The sequence below is a fragment of the Mobula hypostoma genome, chromosome 11 (genome assembly GCF_963921235.1).
Source record: "Mobula hypostoma chromosome 11, sMobHyp1.1, whole genome shotgun sequence".
Lineage (NCBI taxonomy): Eukaryota > Metazoa > Chordata > Chondrichthyes > Myliobatiformes > Myliobatidae > Mobula > Mobula hypostoma.
In genome coordinates, this window is record NC_086107.1 from 79566784 (window position 1) to 79590594 (window position 23811).

A 23811-nucleotide genomic window follows, 5' to 3' on the forward strand; every position below is an offset into this window, starting at 1 on the left:
AGCCAGGGTCTTAAATCAGATTCCATTTCCTTTCCTGCTAGCTATAAGTTAATGGGCAGCTAAGTGAATGACTTCAGAGCTTTGCTTAAAGATGTGGGAAACAGAACCAATTCTGTCCCCAATACTGAGATGGTGAGATTTCAGAGCTACTTTTTCTAAATACTCGAGGAACTCAGCAAGTCAGGCAGCATCTATGAAGGGGAATAGCCATTTCAGGCCAAGACTCTTCACCAGGAGTGCAAGGCAAGGGGGCTGAAGCCAGAATAAGAAGCTGGGCGAGGAGAAGGAGTACAAGTTGATGAGTCATCTTTTTCTTGCTTCTGCCCCAGTCAAGTGTTTCTGGGAATAATGCGGAAGGTGCAGGATCAGTTTGTTCCAAAGAGGAGGAAAGATCTCAAGGGGAGTAAGGGGAGGCCGTGGCTGACAAGGGAAGTAATGGACAGCATAAAAATAAAAGAGAAGAAGTATAACATAGCAAAGATGAGTGGGAAGCCGGAGGATTGGGAAACTTTTAAAGAGCAACAGAAGGTAACTAAAAAGGCAATACGCGGAGAAAAAAATGAGGTACGAAGGTAAACTAGCCAAGAATATAAAGGAAGATAGTAAAGCTTCTTTAGGTATGTGAAAAGGAAAAAAATAGTTAAGACCAAAATTGGGCCCTTGTAGACAGAAGCGGGTGCAGTTATTATGGGGAACAAGGAAATGGCAGACGAGTTGAACGGGTACTTTGGATCTGTCTTCACTAGGGAAGACACAAACAATCTCCCAGATGTAATAGTGGCCAAAAGACCTAGGGTAATGGATGAATTGAAGGAAATTTATATTAGGCAGGAAATGGTGTTGGATAGGCTGTTGGGTCTGAACGCTGATAAGTCCCCAGGACCTGATGGTCTGCATCCTAGGGTGCTTAAGGAGGTGGCTTTAGAAATCATGGACGCATTGGTAATCATTTTCCAATGTTCTATAGATTCAGGATCAGTTCCTGTGGATTGGAGGGTGGCTAATGTTGTCCCTCTCTTCAAGAAGCGAGGAAGAGAGAAAACAGGGAATTATAGACCAGTTAGCCTGACGTTGGTGGTGGGAAAGATGCTGAAGTCAATTATAAAAGATGAAATTACATTACAGAGACTTGGCTGGCACCAGGGCAGGAATGGATTCTCAATATTCCTGGATTTCAGTGCTTTAAAAGGGATAGAGAGGGCAGAAAAAGGGGAGGAGGGGTGGCATTACTGGTCAGGGATACTATTACAGCTACAGAAAGGGTGGGTAATGTAGCAGGATCCTCTTTTGAGTCAATATGGGTGGAAGTCAGGAACAGGAAGGGAGCAGTTACTCTATTCGGGATATTCTATAGGCCCCCTGGTAGCAGCAGAGATACAGAGGAGCAGATTGGGAGGCAGATTTTGGAAAGGTGCAAAAATAACAGGGTTGTTATCATGGGTGACTTTAACTTCCCTAATATTGATTGGCACCTGATTAGTTCCAAGGGTTTAGATGGGGCAGAATTTGTTAAGTGTGTCCAGGATGGATTCCTGTCACAGTATGTGGACAGGCCGACCAGGGGGAATGCCATACTAGATCTAGTACTAGGTATTGAACTGGGTCAGGTGACAGATCTCTCAGTGGGTGAGCATCTGGAGGACAGTGACCACCGCTCCCTGGCCTTTATAATTATCATGGAAAAGGATAGAATCAAAGAGGACAGGAAAATTTTTAATTGGGGAAAGGCAAATTATGAGGCTATAAGGCTAGAACTTGCGGATGTGAATTGGGATGATGTTTTTGCAGGGAAATGTACTATGGACATGTGGTTGATGTTTAGAGATCTCTTGCAGGATGTTAGGAATAAATTTGTCCCGGTGAGGAAGATAAAGAATGGTAGGATGAAGGAACCATGGGTGACAAGTGAGGTGCAAAATCTAGTCAGGAGGAAGAAGGCAGCATACATGAGGTTTAGGAAGCAGGGATCAGATGGGTTTATTGAGGAATATAGGGAAGCAAGAAAGGAGCTTAAGAAGGGGCTGAGAAGAGCAAGAAGGGGGCATGAGAAGGCCTTGGCGAGTAGGGTAAAGGAAAACCCCAAGGCATTATTCAAATATGTGAAGAAAAAAAGGATGACAGGAGTGAAGGTAGGACCGATTAGAGATATAGGTGGGAAGATGTGCCTGGAGGCTGTGGAAGTGAGCGAGGTCCTCAATAAATACTTCTCTTCGGTATTCACCAATGAGAGGGAACTTGATGATGGTGAGGACAATATGAGTGAGGTTGATGTTCTGGAGCATGCTGATATTAAGGGAGAGGAGGTGTTGGAGTTGTTAAAATACATTGGGACAGAGAAGTCCCTTGGGCCTGACGGAATATTCCCCAGGCTGCTCCACGAGGCGAGAGAAGAGATTGCTGAGCCTTGGGCTAGGATCTTTATGTCCTCGTTGTCCACGGGAATGGTACCAGAGGATTGGAGGGAGGCGAATGTTGTTCCCTTGTTCAAAAAAGGTACTAGGGATAGTCCGGGTAATTATAGACCAGTGAGCCTTACGCCTGTGGTGGGAAAACTGTTGGAACAGAGTCTTAGAGATAGGATCTATAGGCATTTAGAGAATCATGGTCTGATCAGGGACAGTCAGCATGGCTTTGTGAAGGACAGATCGTGTCTAACAAGCCTGATAGAGTTCTTTGAGGAGGTGACCAGGCATACAGATGAGGGTAGTGCAGTGGATGTGATCTATATGGATTTTAGTAAGGCATTTGACACGGTTCCACACAGTAGGCTTATTCAGAAAGTTAGAAGGCATGGGATCCAGGGAAGTTTGGCCAGGTGGATTCAGAATTGGCTTGTCTGCAGAAGGCAGAGGGTATTGGTGGAGGGAGTACATTCAGATTGGAGGATTGTGACTAATGGTGTCCCACAAGGATCTGTTCTGGGACCTCTACTTTTCGTGATTTTTATTAACGACCTGGATGTGGGGGTAGAAGGGTGGGTTGGTAAGTTTTTAGACGACACAAAGGTTGGTAGTGTTGTAGATAGTGTAGAGGATTGTCAAAGATTGCAGAGAGACATTGATAGGATGCAGAAGTGGGCTGAGAAGTGGCAGATGGAGTTCAGCCCGGAGAAGTGTGAGGTGGTACACTTTGGGAGGACAAACTCCAAGGCAGAGTACAAAGTAAATGGCAGGATACTTGGTAGTGTGGAGGAGCAGAGGGATCTTGGGGTACATGTCCACAGATCCCTGAAAGTTGCCTCACAGGTGGATAGGGTAGTTAAGAAAGCTTATGGGGTGTTAGCTTTCATAAGTCGAGGGATAGAGTTTAAGAGTCGCGATGTAATGATGCAGCTCTATAAAACTCTGGTTAGGCCACACTTAGAGTATTGTGTCCAGTTCTGGTCACCTCGCTATAGGAAGGATGTGGAAGCATTGGAAAGGGTACAGAGGAGATTTACCAGGTTGCTGCCTGGTTTAGAAAGTATGGATTATGATCAGAGATTAAGGGAGCTAGGGCTTTACTCTTTGGAGAGGAGGATGAGAGGAGACATGATAGAGGTGTACAAGATAATAAGAGGAGTAGATAGAGTGGACAGCCAGCACCTCTTCCCCAGGGCACCACTGCTCAATACAAGAGGACAGGGGTGGGAAGTTCAAGGGGGATATTAGAGGAAGGTTTTTTACTCAGAGAGTGGTTGGTGCGTGGAATGCACTGCCTGAGTCAGTGGTGGAGGCAGATACACTAGTGAAGTTTAAGAGACTACTAGACAGGTATATGGAGGAATCTAAGGTGGGGCTTATATGGGAGGCGGGGTTTGAGGGTCGGCACAACATTGTGGGCCGAAGGGCCTGTACTGTGCTGTACTATTCTATGTTCTATGTTCTATGTTCTAAATTACGACACATCTGGATAGTAGTAACAAGATTGGTCCGAGTCAGCATGGATTTACGAAGGGGAAATCGTGCTTGACTAATCTTCTGGAATTTTTTGAGGATGTAACTATGAAAATAGACAAGGGCGAGCCAGTGGATGTAGTGTACCTGGACTTTCAGAAAGCCTTTGATAAAGTCCCACATAGGAGATTAGTGGGCAAAATTAGGGCACACGGTATTGGGGGCAGAGTCTGACATGGATTGAAAATTGGCTGGCTGACAGAAAACAAAGAGTAGCAATTAACGGGTCCCTTTCGGAATGGCAGGCGGTGACCAGTGGGGTACCGCAGGGTTCAGTGCTGGGACCGCAGCTGTTTACAATATATATTAATGATTTAGATGAGGGAATTAAAAGTAACATTAGCAAATTTGCCGATGACACAAAGCTGGGAGGCAGTGTGAAATGTGAGGAGGAATGTTGTGAGAATGCAGGGTGACTTGGACAGGCTGGGTGAGTGGGCAGATGCATGGCAGATGCAGTTTAATGTGGATAAACGTGAGGTTATCCACTTTGGTGGTAAGAACGGGAAGGCAGATTATGATCTAAATGGAGTCAAGTTAGGAAAAGGGGAAGCACAACGAGATCTAGGTGTTCTTGTACATCAGTCACTGAAAGCAAGCATGCAAGTACAGCAGGCAGTGAAGAAAGCTAATGGCATGCTGGCCTTCATAACAAGGGGAATTGAGTATAAGAGCAAAGAGGTCCTTCTGCAGCTGTACAGGGCCCTGGTGAGACCACACCTGGAGTACTGTGTGCAGTTTTGGTCTCCAAATTTGAGGAAGGACATTCTTGCTATTGAGGGAGTGCAGCGTAGGTTCACAAGGTTAATTCCCGGGATGGCGGGTCTGTCATATGTCGAAGGATTGGAGCAACTGGGCTTGTATACTCTGGAATTTAGAAGGCTGAGAGGGGATCTTATTGAAACATATAGGATTACTAAGAGATTGGACACGCTGCAGGCAGGAAGCATGTTCCCGCTGATGGGTGAGTCCAGAACCAGAGGCCACAGTTTAAGAATTAGGGGTAGGCCATTTCGAACGGAGTTGAGAAAAAACTTTTTCACCCAGTGAGTGGTGGATATATGGAATGCTCTGCCCCAGAAGGCTGTGGAGGCCAAGTCTCTGGATGCTTTCAAAAAAAGAGATGGATAGAGCTCTTAAAGATAGTGGAATCAAAGGTTATGGGGATAAGGCAGGAACTGGATACTGATAGTGGATGATCAGCCATGATCACAGTGAATGGCGGTTCTGGCTCAAAGGGCCGAATGGCCTACTCCTGCACCTATTGTCTATTGTCCTGAGGAAAAGTCTTGGCCTGAAACATCGACTATTTACTCCCCCTATAGATGCTACCTGACTTGCTGAGTTCTTCCAGCATTCTGCAAGATTTCCAGCACTTGCAGAATCTCTTGTGTTTATGGTGAGAATTTAACCATCTTTGAAACAGTAGACAGAATCCAAATCCAATTCAGGTTTAATATCCCCGGCATATGACATGAAATTTGTGGTGTGGTAGCTGTACGATGCAATATATGTATATGTATTTAAAAAGTTACCTTAAATAAGTAGTGTACAAGCAGTTGTGAGGTAGTGTTCATGGGTTCATTGCCCATTCAGAAATCTGACTGCAGAGGGGAAGAAGCTGTTCCTGAATCATTGAGCGTGTGCCTTCAGGCTTCTGTACCTCCTTCCTGATAGTAGCAATGAGAACAGGACATGTCCTGGGTGTTGGGAGTCCTTAATGATAGATGCCACCTTTTTAAGGCACTGCTCCTTGAAGATGTCCAGGATGCTGGGGAGACTAGTGTTCATGATGGAGCTGAGTGAGTTCACAACTTTCTGCAGCTTATTTTGATCCTGTGCTGTGGTGCAGTGGTCCCATACCGAACGGTGATGCAGCCAGTAAGAATGCTCTCCATGGTACATCTGTAGAAATTTGTAAGTGTCTTTGGTGACATACCAAATCTCCTCAAACTCCTAATGAAATATAGCCACTGTCCTGCCTTCTTTGTGGCTGCATTGATATGATAGGCCCAGGGTAGATATTCAGAGAGACTGACATTCTGGAACTTGAAGCTCCTCACCCTTTCCATGTCTGGTCCCTCTCTGAGGACTGGTGTGTGTTCCCTCATCTGAAGTCCACAATCAGGCAAGAATTGTTAGATATGAAAGTTTAGCCAACTGCTTCACCTGTTTTCTCCCAACAGATTCCAGTTATTGATTAATAGGCAAGTAGAAACTCAGAGCATATTTTAGGCATGGCGCTACACTGCTGCCACAAAACAACAAATTTCACAACGTATCTCAGTGATAATCAACCTGATTCTGATTCACCTGCACTCCCAAAAACACCATCAATGCTGACATCCTGCAGACACTCACAAAACTACTACTACTTTTTCTTTATAAATATGCTTCTTCTCCTGAACTGTGACCTGTATTTTCCGATTTGATGATATATTTTTCGGCTGCTTTGAACGATCTGGTGCCTTTGCTGTCTCCCGGGGAATTTGGTGAGATTGAGAGCGGATTGTGTGCCATCGTTTCATAACGGTGGAAAGTGAACCAGGGTCGGCTCCATTACTCCTCACCGATCAAAGCGTTGAGCAAGATTGAGAACGAGAGCGGAAGATGAGCAGGTGTTCGGCGCCGTCTGCTCACGTTTGACTGGTCTCCCTCTAAATGCTGATGGAGGAGGGTGCAGGTTTGATTCCCTTGGTACCATGGCTCATGGCTGTGGGACTGCTTTTCGGGGGACTTTGTGGTTTGATGTTTAGTGTCCTCAGCGCTCAAAGCGCTTCGTGGTTGCGGACTTGTTTTTGTACGACTCTGCGTTTCAGGTTCCCTATGTTTCTGGTTACACTGTTTTGCTACTTGCACAATTTGATCGAGGTGCCAAACTGAACTGACTCGGTACCTGTCACACGCCGTTTCGGGACCTCTGCAGTCTGATGTTTCACACTCGCTTTTTTTGCTCGTTATTTGCTCGCTTTTCGATGTCTGCACGATTCGTTCTTTTTTGTGCATTGGGTGTTTGATAGAGTCAGAGAGTTGTAGAAAAATACAGCACAGAAACGGGTCCATTACAAACCTTTTAAGCTGCCTACAGCCATCATTCCGCACCCGGATCAGAGCCCCCCAAGCCTTATCATCCATGTACCTATCCAAACTTCCCTATCTATACCCCTCATAATTTTGTATGGCCTTCATCAAATCTCCTCTCAACAAGAAATAAAGTCCTAACCTATTCAATCTTCCTTTATAACTCAGGTCCTCCAAACCCAGCAACATCCATGTGAATTTTCTCTGTACTATTTCAACCTTGTTTACATCTCTCCTTTAGGTAGGTGACCAAAACTTCACACAATACTCCAAATTAGGCCTCACCAACATTTTATACAATTTCAGCATAAAATCTCAACTCCTGTACTCAATACTTTGATTTATGAAGGACTATATGCCAAAAGATTTCTTTACGACCCTATCTACCTGTGATGCCACTTTCAATGAATCATGGACCTGTGTTCCCAGAATACTTTGTTCTACCACACTTCTCAGTACCCTACCGTTCACTATGTAAGACCTGCCCTGGCTGGTCCTACCAAAGTGCAACATCTTGCACTTGTCTGCATTAAATTTCATGCCCCATTTTGCATCCCACTTTTCCAGCTGGTCCAAATCCCTGCAAGCCATGATAGTCTTACTCGGTGTCCACCACACCCCGAATCTTGGTGTTATCCACAAATCTGCTGATCCAGTAAACTACATTATCATTCAGATCATTGAGGTAGATGACAAAAGACCCAGCACCAATCCCTTTGGCACTCCATTAGCCACAGACTTCCAGTCAGAGAGGCTATCATCTACAACCACTCTCTGGCTTTTCCAACAGAGCCAATATCTGATCCAATTTGTTACCTCATCTTGAATGCCAAGCAATTGAACCTTCTTATCTAGCCTTTCATGTGGGATCCTGAAAAAAAAACTTAGCTGTCTCTGCCTGTGTGGGTAGCTTGGGGAGAGAAACAAAGTGACAAGCCTTTGAGAACCGGAGCACCACAACCATAATGATAGTATTCCCTCGTGATGAAGGAAGGCCAGTGACAAAGGATGAGTGGAATTAGGCAAAGGCAATAAGAGTCCTTGGAGCAGTGCTGGGTTCTTTATTCTGGGAACATACGTTGCATGCCCAGAAAAATGTCTTTGACATCTTTGGTCATGCCTAGCCATCAGAACTGCCTCCTTATAAACTCCAGAGTACATGAAGCTCCTGGGTGACCAACAATGTTGGAATCATGCCCCCAATTCAATACCTTAGTGCAGCCTGAGGCCAAAGATGTAATCAGGTGGCCCTTTGCCAGGATTCACCTCATGATGTTCTTGGGCCTTCCACACCATGGAATTTATCCCCCAATTAATGAGAGCTACCAGCCTTGAATTGGGGAGAATGGTCTGTGGGACTTCCTCCATATCTGGCATTTCAAGCTGTCTAGAGAGAGCATCTGGTTTATGGGACCTGGGCCTCGGTACTCCCTTGTGAGATTGGATCTTGGATTTCCTCACTTGTAGACCTCTGTCTGTTTGGATAGGCAAAAGCTTCTCCTCCACAATCTCCATCAGCACAGGAGCACTGCAGGGATGTGTGCTTAGTCTCCTGCTCCACTTGCTTTACAACTATGACTCGCTAAGTACAGATCCAACACCATTTACAAGTTTGCTGATGACACCACTGTTTGGGCTGTATCAAAGGTGGTGTGAATCTGCATACAGGAGGGAGATGGTAAATTTGGCTGAGTGGTATAATAACAACATCCTCTCACTCAATGTCAGTAAGATCAAGGAACTAATTGTAGACTACAGAAGAGGTCTTTGAGCCAGTACTCATCGGAGGATCAGAGGTGCAGAGGGTCAGTATCTTTAAATTCCTGGGGTCACTGTCTTGGAGGACCCGTCCTGTCCCCATTATATAACTATAATTACAAAGAAAGCACAACAGCACCTTTATCTTCTCAGGAGTCTGTGGAGATATGGTATATCATCAAACAGCTTTCCAAACTTCTATAGATATGTAGTGAAAAGTGTGCTGACTGGCTTCATTATGGCCTGGTGTGGGAACACCAACACCAACACCTTTGAGTGGAAAACCCTGCAGAAGGTAGTGGATTCAGCCCAGTACATCATGGGTAAAGCCCTCCTAACCATGGAGGACATAAACATGAAATGTTGCTGTAGAAAAGCAGCATCTATCATCAAAGATCCTCACCACCCAGTCCATGCTCTTTTCTCACTGCTCAGGTAGAAGGTACACGAGCCTCAGTTCAAGAACAGTTACTACCCCTCAACCATCAGGCTCTTGAACAAAAGTGGGTAACTACACTCATTCTATTTCTAGTGTTCCCATAACTGATGGTCTCACTTTAAGGACTTGTTATTTCATGCTGTCATTATTTATTGCTAATTATTTATATTTGCATTTGTACAGATTGTTGTCCATTGATCCTGCTTACAGTTACTGTTCTATAGATTTGCTAAGTATGCCCGCAGGAAAAAGAAGTTCAGGGTTGTTCAAGGTGACCTGTATGTAGTCTGATTAAAAAAAATTATTTTGAACTTTGAGCAATGTCTAGTGTGCCCACTGAGAGCTCAGTCCCTTGGATCCCAGATATAAGCTAGGTTCTTATGATCGTCCAGACCAAAAAGGGTGTTTGGATCTCTCCAACCATGCCTCCATTCTTCAAGTGCCATCTCGATGGCAGGCAAGTCCCTGTTACCAATATTGGCGGAGAGAGAGAGAGATCTCTGGAGAAGGAGGCCGATGGGTGTAGCTTGTGGTCTGAGATGGTTGAGATAGCAGAGCTCCAACTTTGATGTTGGAGGTGTCAACCTCCACTTTATAAGAGAGGTCTGGATCAGGGGAAACAAGTACATGTAAATCTTTTCTTGATATCGCAGAAAGTGGCATCTGTCTCTAGAGTCCAGTGGAAAGGCCCAGCAGATCTGTTACTGAGATTGGTAAGTGGAGCTGTGATTGCATTGACATTTTCAATGAAACACTGATAGAAATTGGCAAACCCTAAAAAGTATTGGAGTTGTTTGACTGATGTAGTGTGACCAATTTCATACTGTTTGGGTCTTCCCAAGGTCCATCTTTACACCTATGACTTTGTAAATTCCCATTGAAAATGACAAAACCCAGAAGAGACTTTAGAGATATGAATTTAACTCTTCTCAAGTTTAACAAAAAGTTGGAGATCTAGCAGGAATTTTAGTAGGAATTGAAGAATATGGTGGACATGTTCCTGAAGTAATCGAGAAACAATAAGAATATGGTCCAAATAAACAAAGAGAAAGTGGATAAGCGTCTCGCAGAGTGTGTCATTGATGAGGTTCTGAAAGACTACTGGAGCATTAACTAACCCAGAATGTCCAGTGAGAATGTTGAAGGTCATCTTCCATTCATCTCCCTCTTGGATCTGGATCAGGTTGTAGGCATTCTGAAGGTCTAGTTTAGTGAAGATGGGTTCCTTGTGATAACTCAAATGCCATGTTCATTAGAAGAAGTGGGTACCGGTTCTTAATTGTAATTCTATTAGGACTTCTGTACGTGGTCTCAGTCCACTGACTTTCTTGGATATGAAAAAGAACCGTTACAGTTCTCCGTTTTAAGGGATGGTGACGCCACTCTGGGACTTTATAAAACGAGAGAGAGACTTGAGACTCTGCTTTAAGTTGGTGCTACCAAAGATGTACTGGTAAATGATAAGGCAAGAGAACCGACTAAAGACAAACTGTGTTGAACTATCGCCGCAGACGATGAGGAGGCAGGCAGAGGCGAGGCTGGTTTGGGGTATGAGCTATGCTGGGGCATTACGAGCCATCGGGTTCGCACACGGAGTTTGTATTGCTACTGGAGATGGAGTGAGCGTTTGGAGACGAGTCGATGTGGAAGAGTTTTGACGTCCGTCCACCTAACCCGGGTGTGAGACTGGGTCATTCCAAGCACTGAGCCGATTTGGTAAGATCAAAAACGGCTTCGGTCTGGGTAGCCCTGGCATTTCGAGGCATCTGGATCTGGGACCTGGAGCACGCCACTGCTCGGTGCTTAGTCAATTTAAGTTGATCAAGCTCCACTGAGCCCTTCTGTAACGATGAGCGGACCCAGGTGTGGAGTGGAAATTAATGTTGGAGAAAAATACAGAAAATAATCAAACTAAGAGCTCACTTAATCACAAACTTAAGAACACACAGAATGTAGTTCAACAGAACTTGAATCCAGGACTCAGCTGGTGCAGAATTACCTTAAATAGAACATAAAATACAGGCAACCTGTGTGGGTTGAAATGAAAAAAATAATCACTTAAGAATGAAAAGCATAAGGAAAGCACATTAACTTAACAAGCGTCACGAAAAACAGAGTAACAGTTTAATGATAAAAGTAGTCACTAAACAATTCACATAAACTCAAGGAAATGGCATTCAGGTGTGTCGAGACCTGCTGCTACCCAGGGCCCATCGCTCGTCCGAAGGGTTCATGACAGTCTGGAAGAAAATGACTCTCAGTGCGCTGTATGGTGACATATATGCACGTTGATAAATTTACTTTGAACTTTTGAACTTCGAAGTTACACATTCAGCTAGGGAACAGCTGTGGACTGAAAACAAATTTGAGTAAGTAAGTGGCATGTAAATGGAGACACTCCCTGTCCTTGCACTCTATATTTAGTCCTGAATCTCATGTCTTTCTTTTTCAATGCCTTACGTTTGAAAGCATATGCAACCGAATATCCAAGCGACACTCTGCCTTGGATGCATTTGGTCGATGCAAACATTGCATGACGTTAACTCATCTTTACTTCCCAGGTTACCGATACCTTGAAGTAGCTAGCATCAGAATTCTTGGATTTTTAGAAGGTTTTTGACAAGGTGCCACAGATGAGGCTGCTAAATATGATAAGGGGCCATGGTATTACAGGAAAGACACAAACATGGATAGAAGATTAGCTGACTGGCAGGAGGCAAAGGGTGGGAATAAAGTGGTTGACTGCTGGTAACTAGGGGTATTCTGCAAGTGTCAGTGTTGGGACTGCTCCTATGCGACCCCCTTGTCCATTCGTCCCTTCCCACTGGTGCTTATCCCTCCCTGCTAGTACGTATCCTTGCAAGTGGAATAAGTGCCATACCTGCCCCCACACCTCCTCTCTCACTACCATTCAGAACCTCAAGCAGTCCTTCCAGGTGAGGCAACGCTTCACCTGTAAGTCTGTTGGGTCATCTATGGTGTCTGGTGCTCCCAATGTGGCCTCTTGTATATCGATGAGACCCAATGCAGATTGGGAGAACGCTTTGCCATGTCTGCCAGAAAAAGTGGGATCTCTGGTGGCCACCCACTTCAATTCTACTTCCCATTCCCATCCCGGCATGTCAGTTCATGGCCTCCTCTACTGCCGGGATGAGGCTCCGGGTTGGAAGAGCAGCTTATATTCCATCTGGGCAGCCTCCAACCTGATGGTATGAACATTGACTTCTTGAAATTCTGGTAATTTCCCCCCTCCCACCTCATTTGATTTTCCCCCAATCCCATTTCCCCTCTCTCACCTCATCTCCTTACCTCCAATCACCAAAAGGTGTCAAAAGTTACGGGGAGGAGGCAGGAGAATGGAGTGGGGAGGGATGATAAATCAGTCGTAAGGGAATGGTGGAGCAGACTCAATGGCTTAATTCGGCTCCAATGTCTTATAATCTAAAACTTTTAATACCACAATGCAAACTAACTCTACTTGGGTGTAAAGCCCCAGAAGAGGTCCTGGTGTTATGAAAGATGTTGTACAAACATAAAGCAAGAATGTTTCTGTATTGTTGCAAAAAGACAGTGATGCAGTGGTACTTTATCACATTGAGGAGATTGGTGTTTATTCATCTGTTCATCTTAATATTGTTTCAGGCTTCGAATGGACATAATTCAAGAATTTCTGTTCCCACCTTGGTTGGTTCCTCTGGTCAACTCATGGTCCTGGCTAAATCTGTGTGATATCACTTCAAGTCCCTGGTTATGGAGAGGATTCATGCTTTTAATTCTTGGCTTGTAAGTGTCGATTTGCGGCTCCCTTTTCTTATATTGGCTGTTTCAGAAAGAAGCGAGGTACAGGAGTCTGATTAGTAAGGACATGAAAGGTTATGGGCGGAATGCATGAGAATGGGGTTGAGTGGAAAAATAAATCAGCCGTGATGGAATGGTGGAGCAGACATGATGGGCTGAATGGCCTAATTCTGCTCCCATGTCTATGGTGAATCATGTCACCTAATGATTCAGGAACAGCTTCTTCCCCCTCTGCCATTAGGTTTCTGAATGGTCCTTCATTATTCCTTTTCATTTTACACTATTTATTTATTTTGTAATTTATATAATTTGTACGTCTTTACACTGCTGCAGCAAAACATTAAATTTCATGACATAAAGTCAGTGATAATAAACTTGATTCTGACTGTAGACTCACTTCAGTCTTGACTTCTTCTCCAGCTTCTCCTTTTATCCCTCTGACTCTCACAATTTCTCTTCACCATAACTTAGACAACAAGTGCATGGAGATATTGGGGCTGAGGGCAGTGGCTGTCAGCTCTCTAAACATAACCCTCCATAGCTAAATCTGGGCCTGTTAGCATCCTTTCAGCACACTCACACATTCCACTAAGCAGGGGTCAGTGACTGACTCTCACGAGAGAAGATACTGCAATTGGTGATGAATAAGCAGGGAATCTGTTTTGGTGCATTACCTGATGATCTTCTTCCGTCTTCCCTCCCGCCAGACAGACCGTCGTCCCCTCCCCACCATTGAAGTCCCGCTCCCTCAGGAGAGCAGCCAACATAATCAATCCCACCCCCCTCCGTCATTCTCTCAACTCCCCCCTCCCCATTGGATAGAAGATGCAAAAGATTGTCTGCACATACCACCATATTCAAGGACAGCTTCTATCCAGGTGTTGCCCAGTTTTTGATTCTCATACACTTAAAGATGAACTCTTGATCTCTCAGTCAATTCCACCATTGTCCTCTGGAGCCATGAGTTCCGCTGATGACTGCCAGCAGATATGGAGCCTTAGGATAAGATTAGGTGTCTTCAATTATGAGGAGATCAATTTTATTTAGATTAGATGTCTTATAAATTGGTTCAATCATATACAGTACAATGCACAAGTACAGTATATATAGCTATGGTGCCTTAGATGTTTGCACAGTACTGCAGAAATTTTATGTATTGCACTGTACTGCTGCCACAAAAAAAAACACAAATTTCATGACATATGTGGGTAATGATAAACCTGATTCTGATATGGGTCTCTATTGTGCACTGAGAGTGGGAAGGGGACAGGAAGATGGAAATCATGGTTGGGAAAAGGATAAGGGAGAGGGAAGGGAGCAGGAAGCACCAGAGAGACATTCTGTAATGATCAATAAACCAATTGTTTGGAATCAAACGACCTTACCTGGCATCTCAGGGCTGAGTGTGTCTGCACCCACACTATCCCCCCAACTCCTACTATGCCACCTGTCCCACACCCCTCCACCCACACCATTCCCAAAATCCTTTGCTTCTGCCAGATTTACAAACTCACTCTCCACTACACGTTGACAAATACAGTACTATGTAAAATCTTAGACACGCTAGCTATATATACACGCCTGAGACTTTTGCACAATACTGTAGGTGTAGGATTTATGAAATATGTTGTAGTGCATGAATGGGAGAAGATTTTATCCAGATAACTTGGATTTTCCACAGGCGACACTTGCAGCTTGTCCCAGCACATCTCAGATGATGTCATCCCACCAGGGAGAAGGTTCCCCTTGGTTTCACCTACCACCCCACCAGACTCCATGTCCAGCAATAATTCTTTGTAACCTCCACCACTTCCAACCGGATCCCACCACCAGACTCAGAATCAGGTTTATTATCACCGGCATGTGACGTGAAATTTGTTAACTTAGCAGCAGCAGTTCAATGCAATACGTAATCTAGCAGAGAGAATAATAATAATAATAATAATAATAATAATAATAATAATAATAATAAATAAATAAATAAATAAATAATAATAGTGAAACAAGTAAATCAATTATGTATATTGAATAGATTTTTAAAAATGTGCAAAAGCAGAAATACTGTATATTAAAAAAAGAGAGATAGTGTCCAAAGATTCAATGTCCATTTAGGAATTGGATGGCAGAGGGGAAGAAGCTGTTTCTGAATTGCTGAGTGTGTGCCTTCAGGCTTCTTTATCTCCTACCTGATGGTTACAGTGAGAAAAGGGCATGCCCTGGGTGCTGGAAGTCCTTAAAGACACTGCCTTTCTGGGACACCGCTCCCTAAAGATGTCCTGGGTACTTTGTAGGCCAGTACCCAAGATAGAGCCGACTAGATTTACATCCTTCTGCAGCTTCTTTCGGTTCTATGCAGTAGCCCCATCCATACCAGACAGTGATGCAGCCTGTCAGAATGCTCTCCACGGTGCAACTCTAAAAGTTTGTGAGTGTATTTGTTGACATGCTAAATCTCTTCAAACTCCAAAAAAAGTATAGCCACTGTCTTGCCTTCTATTATGTTGGGAGCAACACACATCAAAATTGCTGGTGAACGCAGCAGGCCAGGCAGCATCTCTAGGAAGAGGTACAGTCAACATTTCGGGCTGAGATCCCTCATCAGGCGTCAACTGTACCTCTTCCTAGAGATGCTGCCTGGTCTGCTGTGTTCACCAGCAACTTTGATGTGTGTTGCTTGAATTTCCAGCATCTGCAGAATACCTCGTGTTTACGTCAATATGTTGGAGCCAGGTTAGATCCTCAGAGATCTTATCACCAATCCGCAGATTGTGGTCTTCCAGTTAGGAAGTTGAGGATCCAATTGCAGAGGGAGGTGCAGAGGCCAGTATCTGCAACTTCTCAATCAGGATTGTGGGAATGATGGTATTAAAAGCTGAGCTATAGTCAATGAACAGCATCCTGACATAGGTGTTTATGTTGTCCAGGTGGTCTAAAGCCATGTGGAGAGCCATTGAGATTGCATCTGCCATTTACCATACACATCTTTTCCTCCCCACCGCTTTCTGCTTTCTGCAGGGATCACTCCCTATGCGGCTCCCTTGTCCATTCATCCCTCCCCACTGATCTCCCTCCTGCCACTTATAAGTGGAACAAGTGCTACACCTGCCCATACACCTCCTCCCTCACTACCATTTAGGGCCCTAAACAGTCCTTCCAGGTGAGGTGACACTTCACCCGTGAGTCTATTGGAATCACCTTCTGTGTCCAGTACTCCTGGTGTGGCCTCCTGTACTATATAACGGAGATATCCGACGTGGATTGGGAGGCTGCTTTGCCGAGCACCTATGTTCCATCTGCCAGAAAAAGTGGGATCTCCCAATGGCCACCCACTTCAATTCTGCTTCCCATTCCCATTCTGACATGTCAGTCCATGGCCTCCTCTACTGTCACGATGAGACCACACTCAGGTTGGAGGAGCAACACCCTCTATTCCATCTGTGTAGCCTCCAACCGGATGGCACGAAGATTGATTTCTTGAAATTCTGGTAATTGCCCCTCCACTTTCTTCACTATTCCCCCATTCCCATTTCCCTCTCTCACCTTATCTTCTTACCTGCCCATCACCTCCCTTTGGTGCTCCTCCCCCTTCTCTTTCTTCCATGGCTTCTGTCCTTTCCTATCAGATTCCCCCTTCTCCAGCCCTTTACCTTTTTCATCAATTAACTTCCCAGCTGTTTCCTTCACTCCTCCCCTCTCCCAGTTTCACCTATCACCTACTGCCTTGTACTTCTTCCTCCTCTCCCCCCACCTGTTTGTCCTGACTTCTTATCTTTTTTCCAATCCTAATGTAAGTTCTCAGCACGAACTGTAGACGGTTTACTCTTTTCTCTGTTCAATCTTTTTTTTATTGATCTTTTCTAAAGATGCTGTCTGGCCTGAAATGTTGACTGTTTATTTCCCTCCATAGATACTGCTTAACTTGCTGAGTTCCTCCAGCATTTCACGTGTGTTGTGCCCTGTGCTGCTGTGATTCTTTTCCATTGCAGCTGTGCATGTGTGAATCTGTGCATATGTCAGTAAACTTGACTTTGACTTCTAAAGTGGCTGGTGAGACATTAATGCAAAGTGTCTCCTTCCTCCCTCCCTCCTGTAACAGATACGCCACCTGGCCTTACAGCATGTTTAAAGAGTTGTGTATTCCTGGACCATCACCGACTCTGTTCCTTGGATCGATCCCGTACATCTACCGAAAGGTGAGGGACCCAGCACTAGAGGGATGCCTCAGACATAGCCAGGAGCCTTGGAGTGGAAGCATTTATCCTTGAGACAGTAAGAGGGCTATCATTATGTAGTTTTACCTCACAGGGAGTGTCAAAGCTGAGAGGGGTTGGAGACACAGAGATCTGTATTTGGAGCACAATCTGCTGGAGAAACTCAGCAGGTTGAGCAGCATCTGTGGGGAGGGGAGGAACAGAAACCTTGCATCTGGAGCGAGGGTGGAAAGGGGCAAAGTGGAGATGGGGAGTGGTGGGACACTCAGTCACCTCTCTAACATGTCTCACCTCTGCTTCTCTTTTTGTACTGACCATCTTGTGTCTCTGCTCTCCTCTCAGTCCTGATGCAGGGTTTTGACCCACAACGTGGACATTTTTTCTGCTTCAGATATTGCTCACCCTGCTGAGTTCCCCCAGTGGATATTTTGAGAGCAGTAGGGAGCCGCTGGATGGAGATGTCTGAGTGCTTTCTACACTGATAAAAAATCTCTGTGTGTGCACATGGAGGGAGTGAAAGGCTGTCTCTCCTGTCAAGAGTTAGAATCAGAACTCAGGTTTATTATCATTGACATACAGTGGGTCATGAAATTTGCTATTTTGTGACACCAGTACAGTACAAGATATAAAATATTATTGTAAGTTACAGTTAAAAATAAAGTGGCCATTTTAAATAAAGCAGGCTGCAGAGACTAGATGGGCAGAAGGGTCTGTTTTAAAGTCAAACTAAATTTATTATCAAAGTACATATATCACAAGAATATCACCTTGAGATTAATTGTCTTCCAGGCATTTACAGGAAAATAAAGGAAATAAAGAATTTATGAAAAACTATACATAATCTAAGGCTGACTGACAGCCAATGTTGAAAAGAAGACAAATAGGCTAAATAATAAGAAAAATAAACAATACTGAGAACATGAGTTGTAGAGTCCTTGAAAGTGAGTCTGTAGGATGTAGAATCAGTTCATAGGTGTGATGAGTGAAGTTGTCCACAAGGGTTCAGGAGCCTGTTGGTTGAAGGATAATAACTGTTCCAGATCCTGGTGGTGTGGGTTGGCAAGCACTGAGAAATGAGCATGGCCTAGGTGGTGGGGGTCCTTGATGATGGATGCTGATTTCTTGTCAACCTCTCCATGTAGGATATATTCAGTGATGGGGAGAGCAATATTGCTCTGTGCTATATGATCTATGACTCTTCTCCATTTCTCTAGGATATTCATGTTGTTGACCTGGAATGCTACAACACCTATGGGAATATCTGGGGGTAAGGCAATTTTACTTATTTAACATGAATGCCTCACCGACAGTGGGAAGATAACAGGAGACACACAGAACTCAGTCTGCATTAGAAAGTTGGAATCTAATTGGAGAGGAAGTCTTGAAGGTAGTGAAGCACTTTGACAGAGTTTTGGGAAAAGTAATAGCATTAATCTCAGAGCACAAGGACCATAAATAAGCATAATTAGGCCATTCGGCCCATAAAGTGTGCTCTGCTATTCCATCATGGCTGACTTTTTATCCCTCTCAACCCCATTCTCCTGGCCACAATTAGACTTATTTGGGAAAAGAAGTAGGTCACCTGGCCCATCGAGCCTGCTCTGCCATCTAATATGATATAGTTGATCTGATTGTGCCACTTCTCTCTATCCAAGATATCCTCTCACTCACTTGTTTCCTGGGAATCTAACTTCCGTGATTAACCTGTTTTCCTTTATGTTCAAAAACACCCTGCAGGTTGTTCCTTGGACGTGAAGCATTCCTCATGATCACCGATACTGAAATTATCCACAGGATGTTTATTGAAGAAAAATGTAAAATTTTCACCAACATTAGGGTATGCTAGCACTCTTAATGTGTTCCATGATTGTCTTAGACTCTTGGCAGTGTTCCCCCACTGCCCTTCCTACAATAAATTCCATTTCCTGATCCTAGAACATTTGTCAACCCTGTGTGGTGAGCAGAAGTATTTATTGATTTCCAAGAGGTAAGAAGTGAATTTAGAAATTCCAAGAATGGTTTGTGGGGCTTCTTAAAAATGATCAAGTTAAGTGTAAAATTCAAACCTGATCCAATGTGATGCCAACCAATCCAAATCAAACCTGATCCCGGCCAATCTCAATCAAACTTGACAGCAACCAATCCAAACCTAACTGGTCACAGCCAGTCAAACCTCCACCTGACCACAGTCAATGAAAATCCATCCTGACCACAGCCAATCCAAACTCACCCTGACCACAGCAAATCCAGCTTCCACCCTGAGTGCAGCCAGTCCAACCTCCACCTGAGCACAGCCAATCTAAACCCAAACTGATCACAGCCAATGAAAACCCACCCTGACCACCTCAATGCAATCTCAATCTGACCGCAGCCAGTCAAAATCTACCTAGTGGCCACCCATTTTAATTCCACTTCCCATTCTCATTCTGACCATAGTCCACCTGTGGGCTCCTCCACTGTCGTGATGAGGCCACACTTAGGTTGGAGGAACGACATCTTATATTCTGTTTGGGTAGCCTCCAACCTGATGGCATGAACTTTGATTGATCTAACTTCCAGTAAAGCCTCTCACCCCTCCCCCATTTCACCGTTTCCCATTCCTTTTTCCCTCTCTCAACTTATTTCCTTGTCCACCCATTGTCTCCCTCTGGTGCTCCTCCCACCTTTTCTTTCTTCCATGGCCTTCCGTTTCTTTCACCAATCAACTTGCCAGCTCTTTACTTCATCCCTCCCCCTCCAGGTTTCACCTTGTGTTTCTCTCTCCCTTCCCCTAGCTTTTAAATCTACTCCTCAGCTCTTTTTCTCCAGTGCCGCTGAAGAGTTTCAGCCCGAAACATCAACTGTACTCTTTTCCTGGACAGCTGAGTTCCTCCAGCGCTTTGTGTGTGTTGCTTGGATTTCTAGCATCTGCAGATTTTCTCTTGTTTGCGATTAAGGCCGAGACCTTTCACCAGGATTCGGTCAGTGGGATCAGTATAGACAGATCCTGGCAGTCTTCAAGGACGTGGAGTGTGGAAAGACCTGTTTCTCTATAACTCAGTGCTAATATCATTACCAGCACTTTGTTGGGTCTAAAGGATTTTGTGATATTCTGAGGTTATGAAAGGTTCTATTTTTGACATTGACATTATGAGTGGTGATCTTGCTGGCCTGCTGAGTCACGGGTAGCACACGTACCAGCCTCATTTATTTTTCATATTTCCCCAGGGGCACCGATCACAGTATCCATTCTGTGAGAGTTTCTTCCAGGCAGATGAGAACGAGCAGCAGAGACTGCACCAGGTCCTTTCTCCAGCCTTCGGGGCTGTGCAACTAAAACAGGTCTTGTGTCACCTTCCTCCATCCCTCCCAATTGTGGCTCCTTCCTCTCTGCGTCCATTATCCTCTCAGCCACGTGTAATTAGAGCATCATGGAAATAGAAGGTAGAACGATAGCATAGTGGTTAGCACAATGCCTACGGTACTGACAATGGGTTCAATTCCTGCCGCAGTTTATATATTCCCCCATGACCATGTGGGTTTCCTTTGGGTGATTTGGTTTCCTCCTGCTTTTCAAAGATGTACGTGTTAGCACATTAATTGGTCACATGGGTGTAATTGGGCAGCACGAGTTTATTAGGCTGAAAGTTACTGCACAGTATTCCTGAATAAAAATAACCATTTGCCCACTGAGTCTGCTCCATTATTCAATCATAGATGATCTCTCTTCTCTCCGTATCCCATAAGCCCCTTCCCAAACAAGAAACTGTCAATGTTTACCTTAAATACAGACATCTACCTTCTTGTCACAAGTACAGTGAAAAACTTTGCTTTGTATGCCGATCATCTCAGATCATACAGATCAATTCATCACATTGGTTTATCAAGGGGAAAGCAATAAGGAGATGCAACATGAAGTGTTACAGTTCCTGAAAAGGTCAGTGCAGGTAGACAATGAGCTGCAGGACCTCAACGAGGTAGATTGTGAGGTCAAGAGTCCATATTCAATACTCTTTTAATGGCGGGATAGAAGCTGTTGGTCTACAGTGGATGTAATCTCACTGGCTCTCCACTTGTACTTAGACCATCTGGGCAACAGCAATACCTACACCAGGCTGTTGGTTATTGATTACAGTTCAGTGTCTCACAAGATCATCCCCTCAGTACTAATCAACAAGCTTCAAATCCTGGGTCTCTGTACCTCCCCCTGCAACTGAATCCTTGACTTCCTCATTGGGCAACCACAGTCAATGCAGATTGGGAACATCTCCTCTTTACTGGCAATCAACACCAACTTCCCTCAAGGATGCCTTCATGGCCTTTTGCTTGGCTTTCTCTGCCCCCATGACTGTATGGCTAAGCACAGCTCAAATGCCATCGATGACACAACTGTTGTTGGCAGAATCTCAGATGGTTATGAGTGAGATAGATCAGCTGGTTGAGTGGTATCACAACCAACACCTTGCACTCAACATTAGTAAGATTGTCGACTTCAGGAAGAGAAAGTTGAGGGAAAATGCACCAGTCCTCACTAAGAGATCAGCAGTGGAAAGGATGAGCAGATTCAATTTCAACATCTCTGAAAATCTATTTCTGGCTCAACAGATTGACGCAATTACAAAGAAGGCATGACAGCAGCAATATTTCATTGGGAGTTTGAGGAGACTTGGTACTGTATGTCACCAAAGACTCTAGGAAATTTCTACAGATGTACTGAGAAGTGCATTCTACTGGTTGCATCACTGTCTGTTGTGGAGGGGCCAGTACCCAGCATCAGAAAAGCTGCAGAACATTGCAAACAGGCAGGTCCATCATGGGCATTTGTCTCCCTGGCACTGAGGACATTCTCAAAGACAATGCCTCAAAAAAGGTGGCATTCATTGTTAAGGACCCCCATCATCTAAGATATGCTCTCTTCTCAACAGAGTGGAGCTACAGGAGCCTGAAGACCTTCACTAAACATTTTAGGAACAGCTTCCTCCCTCCCACTGTCAGATTTCTAAATGGACAATGAACCCATGAACACTACCTCACTTTTTGTACAGCTTATTTAATTGAGGTTTTATATATATCTTATTGTGATTTATAGTTTTTTGTTGAGGTTTTTTATATATATATATTTCTTATTATGATTTATAGTTTTGTGTATATTGCATTGTACTGCTGCTGCAAAACTACAACTTTCACAACATGTCAGTGATCTAATGTGCTTTCAAACTTTTTTACCTTGTACCTGATGGAAGAGAGAAGGGAGAACGTCCGGGGTGGATGGGGTCTTTGATTATACTGGCAGTGAGAAGCGTGGCCAGAGTCCATGGAGAGAAGGCTGATTTTGTTTTTATTTGACACTTAAGGACAGACTGAAGACTGGTGCTATATAAATGCAGGTGTTCTCACCTTGTGGATGGCTCTTTGTTTTTCAGATGTTCCCTATTGTAGTTCCAAGCGCTAACGATCTTGTTGATGAATTTGGAAAATTCCACCGAGAGGGCAAGACTGTTGTGGTGAGAGAGTGAGTACAGTTCACTGCTGGGCCTTGCTTTACTGTTGGCTTGACAGGATCACTACATTACATAAAACATAAAGTAGGAACAGACGTTTCAGTCCATCATATTTGTGCTGAACACAATGCCAAATTAAACTGTATCTCCTCTGCCTGCATATGATCCATATCCTGCATATTATCTGCCTGTCCAAAAACCTCTTTAATACCATTATCATATTGACTTCTTCCACCATCCTTCAGTGCATTCCAGACACCCACCAGTCTTCTGCAAAAAAAAATTGCCCGCACATCTCTTTTAAACTTCCCACACCCTCACCTTAAAACCATGTGCCCTATATCTTGACATTTCTCTCTTGGGAGAAAGGTTCTGGCTGTCTATCCTCTCAGTGTGAGTCATTTCATAGGCCTACAATGATACAATGATTTAAGTCATGAGGAGTAAACTCACCAACCAATCCATCAAAGGGCAAAGGTCAAAAGTTCATTTATTATCAAAGTGTACAACTCTGAAATTCTTCTTTGGCATAGGAATGTGTCAGCTGACTGAGTTGGGTTAAAATCTTTCCCGAAGTGTAAGAAGTCAGGGCTATAGATTTATAGTAGTACTGTGAATTCACTTAATTGGAATGATTGTTCTTCTAAGGGATTATCCATTAGTGGGTCCACAGTAGGCTGTAGAGGTCACCTGTGCAAAAACAAGCCCTTTGGTCCAACTCATCCATGCCTTTGCCTGCGTTTGACCCACAACTTTAAACTTTTCCTATTCAAGTGTTGTCCAAGTATCTTATAATTGTATCCACTCCTGGCAATTTGACCCATACGCCCACTGCTCTCTGTGTGAAGAAGTTGCCCCTCGGGTACCTTTTAAATCTTTCCCCTTTCATCTTTAACCTATGATCTCTAGTTCTGATTCCTTTTCCTTAGCGAGAAAGTGTGTGTTCATTCACCCTATCTATGTCTCACATGAGGCACCTCTATCAGGTCAATAACCTGACAGATCATTCCAAATTCCAACCACAATTAGATGAAAAAAATTCTTCCCCAGATCCCCTCTAAATTTCTTACCCATGAACATAAGACATAGAAGCAAAATTAGGCCATTCG

General features: G+C 44.2%; 1 protein-coding gene across 1 annotated transcript in view; it reads left to right on the forward strand.

Annotated features, from left to right (window-relative positions):
- The first annotated feature begins 6514 nt into the window (after positions 1–6514).
- LOC134354328 (cytochrome P450 3A29-like) overlaps positions 6515–23811 on the forward strand; it is a 65615-nt gene continuing 48318 nt past the window's right edge. The window contains exons 1-8 of the mRNA XM_063063260.1: positions 6515–6618; positions 9867–9926; positions 12856–12996; positions 17108–17204; positions 18437–18489; positions 18960–19059; positions 20430–20543; positions 22625–22713. Coding sequence (XP_062919330.1) covers positions 12863–12996; positions 17108–17204; positions 18437–18489; positions 18960–19059; positions 20430–20543; positions 22625–22713 — 587 coding nt within the window. The 5' untranslated portion in view covers positions 6515–6618; positions 9867–9926; positions 12856–12862. The remainder of the gene's footprint in view (positions 6619–9866; positions 9927–12855; positions 12997–17107; positions 17205–18436; positions 18490–18959; positions 19060–20429; positions 20544–22624; positions 22714–23811) is intronic.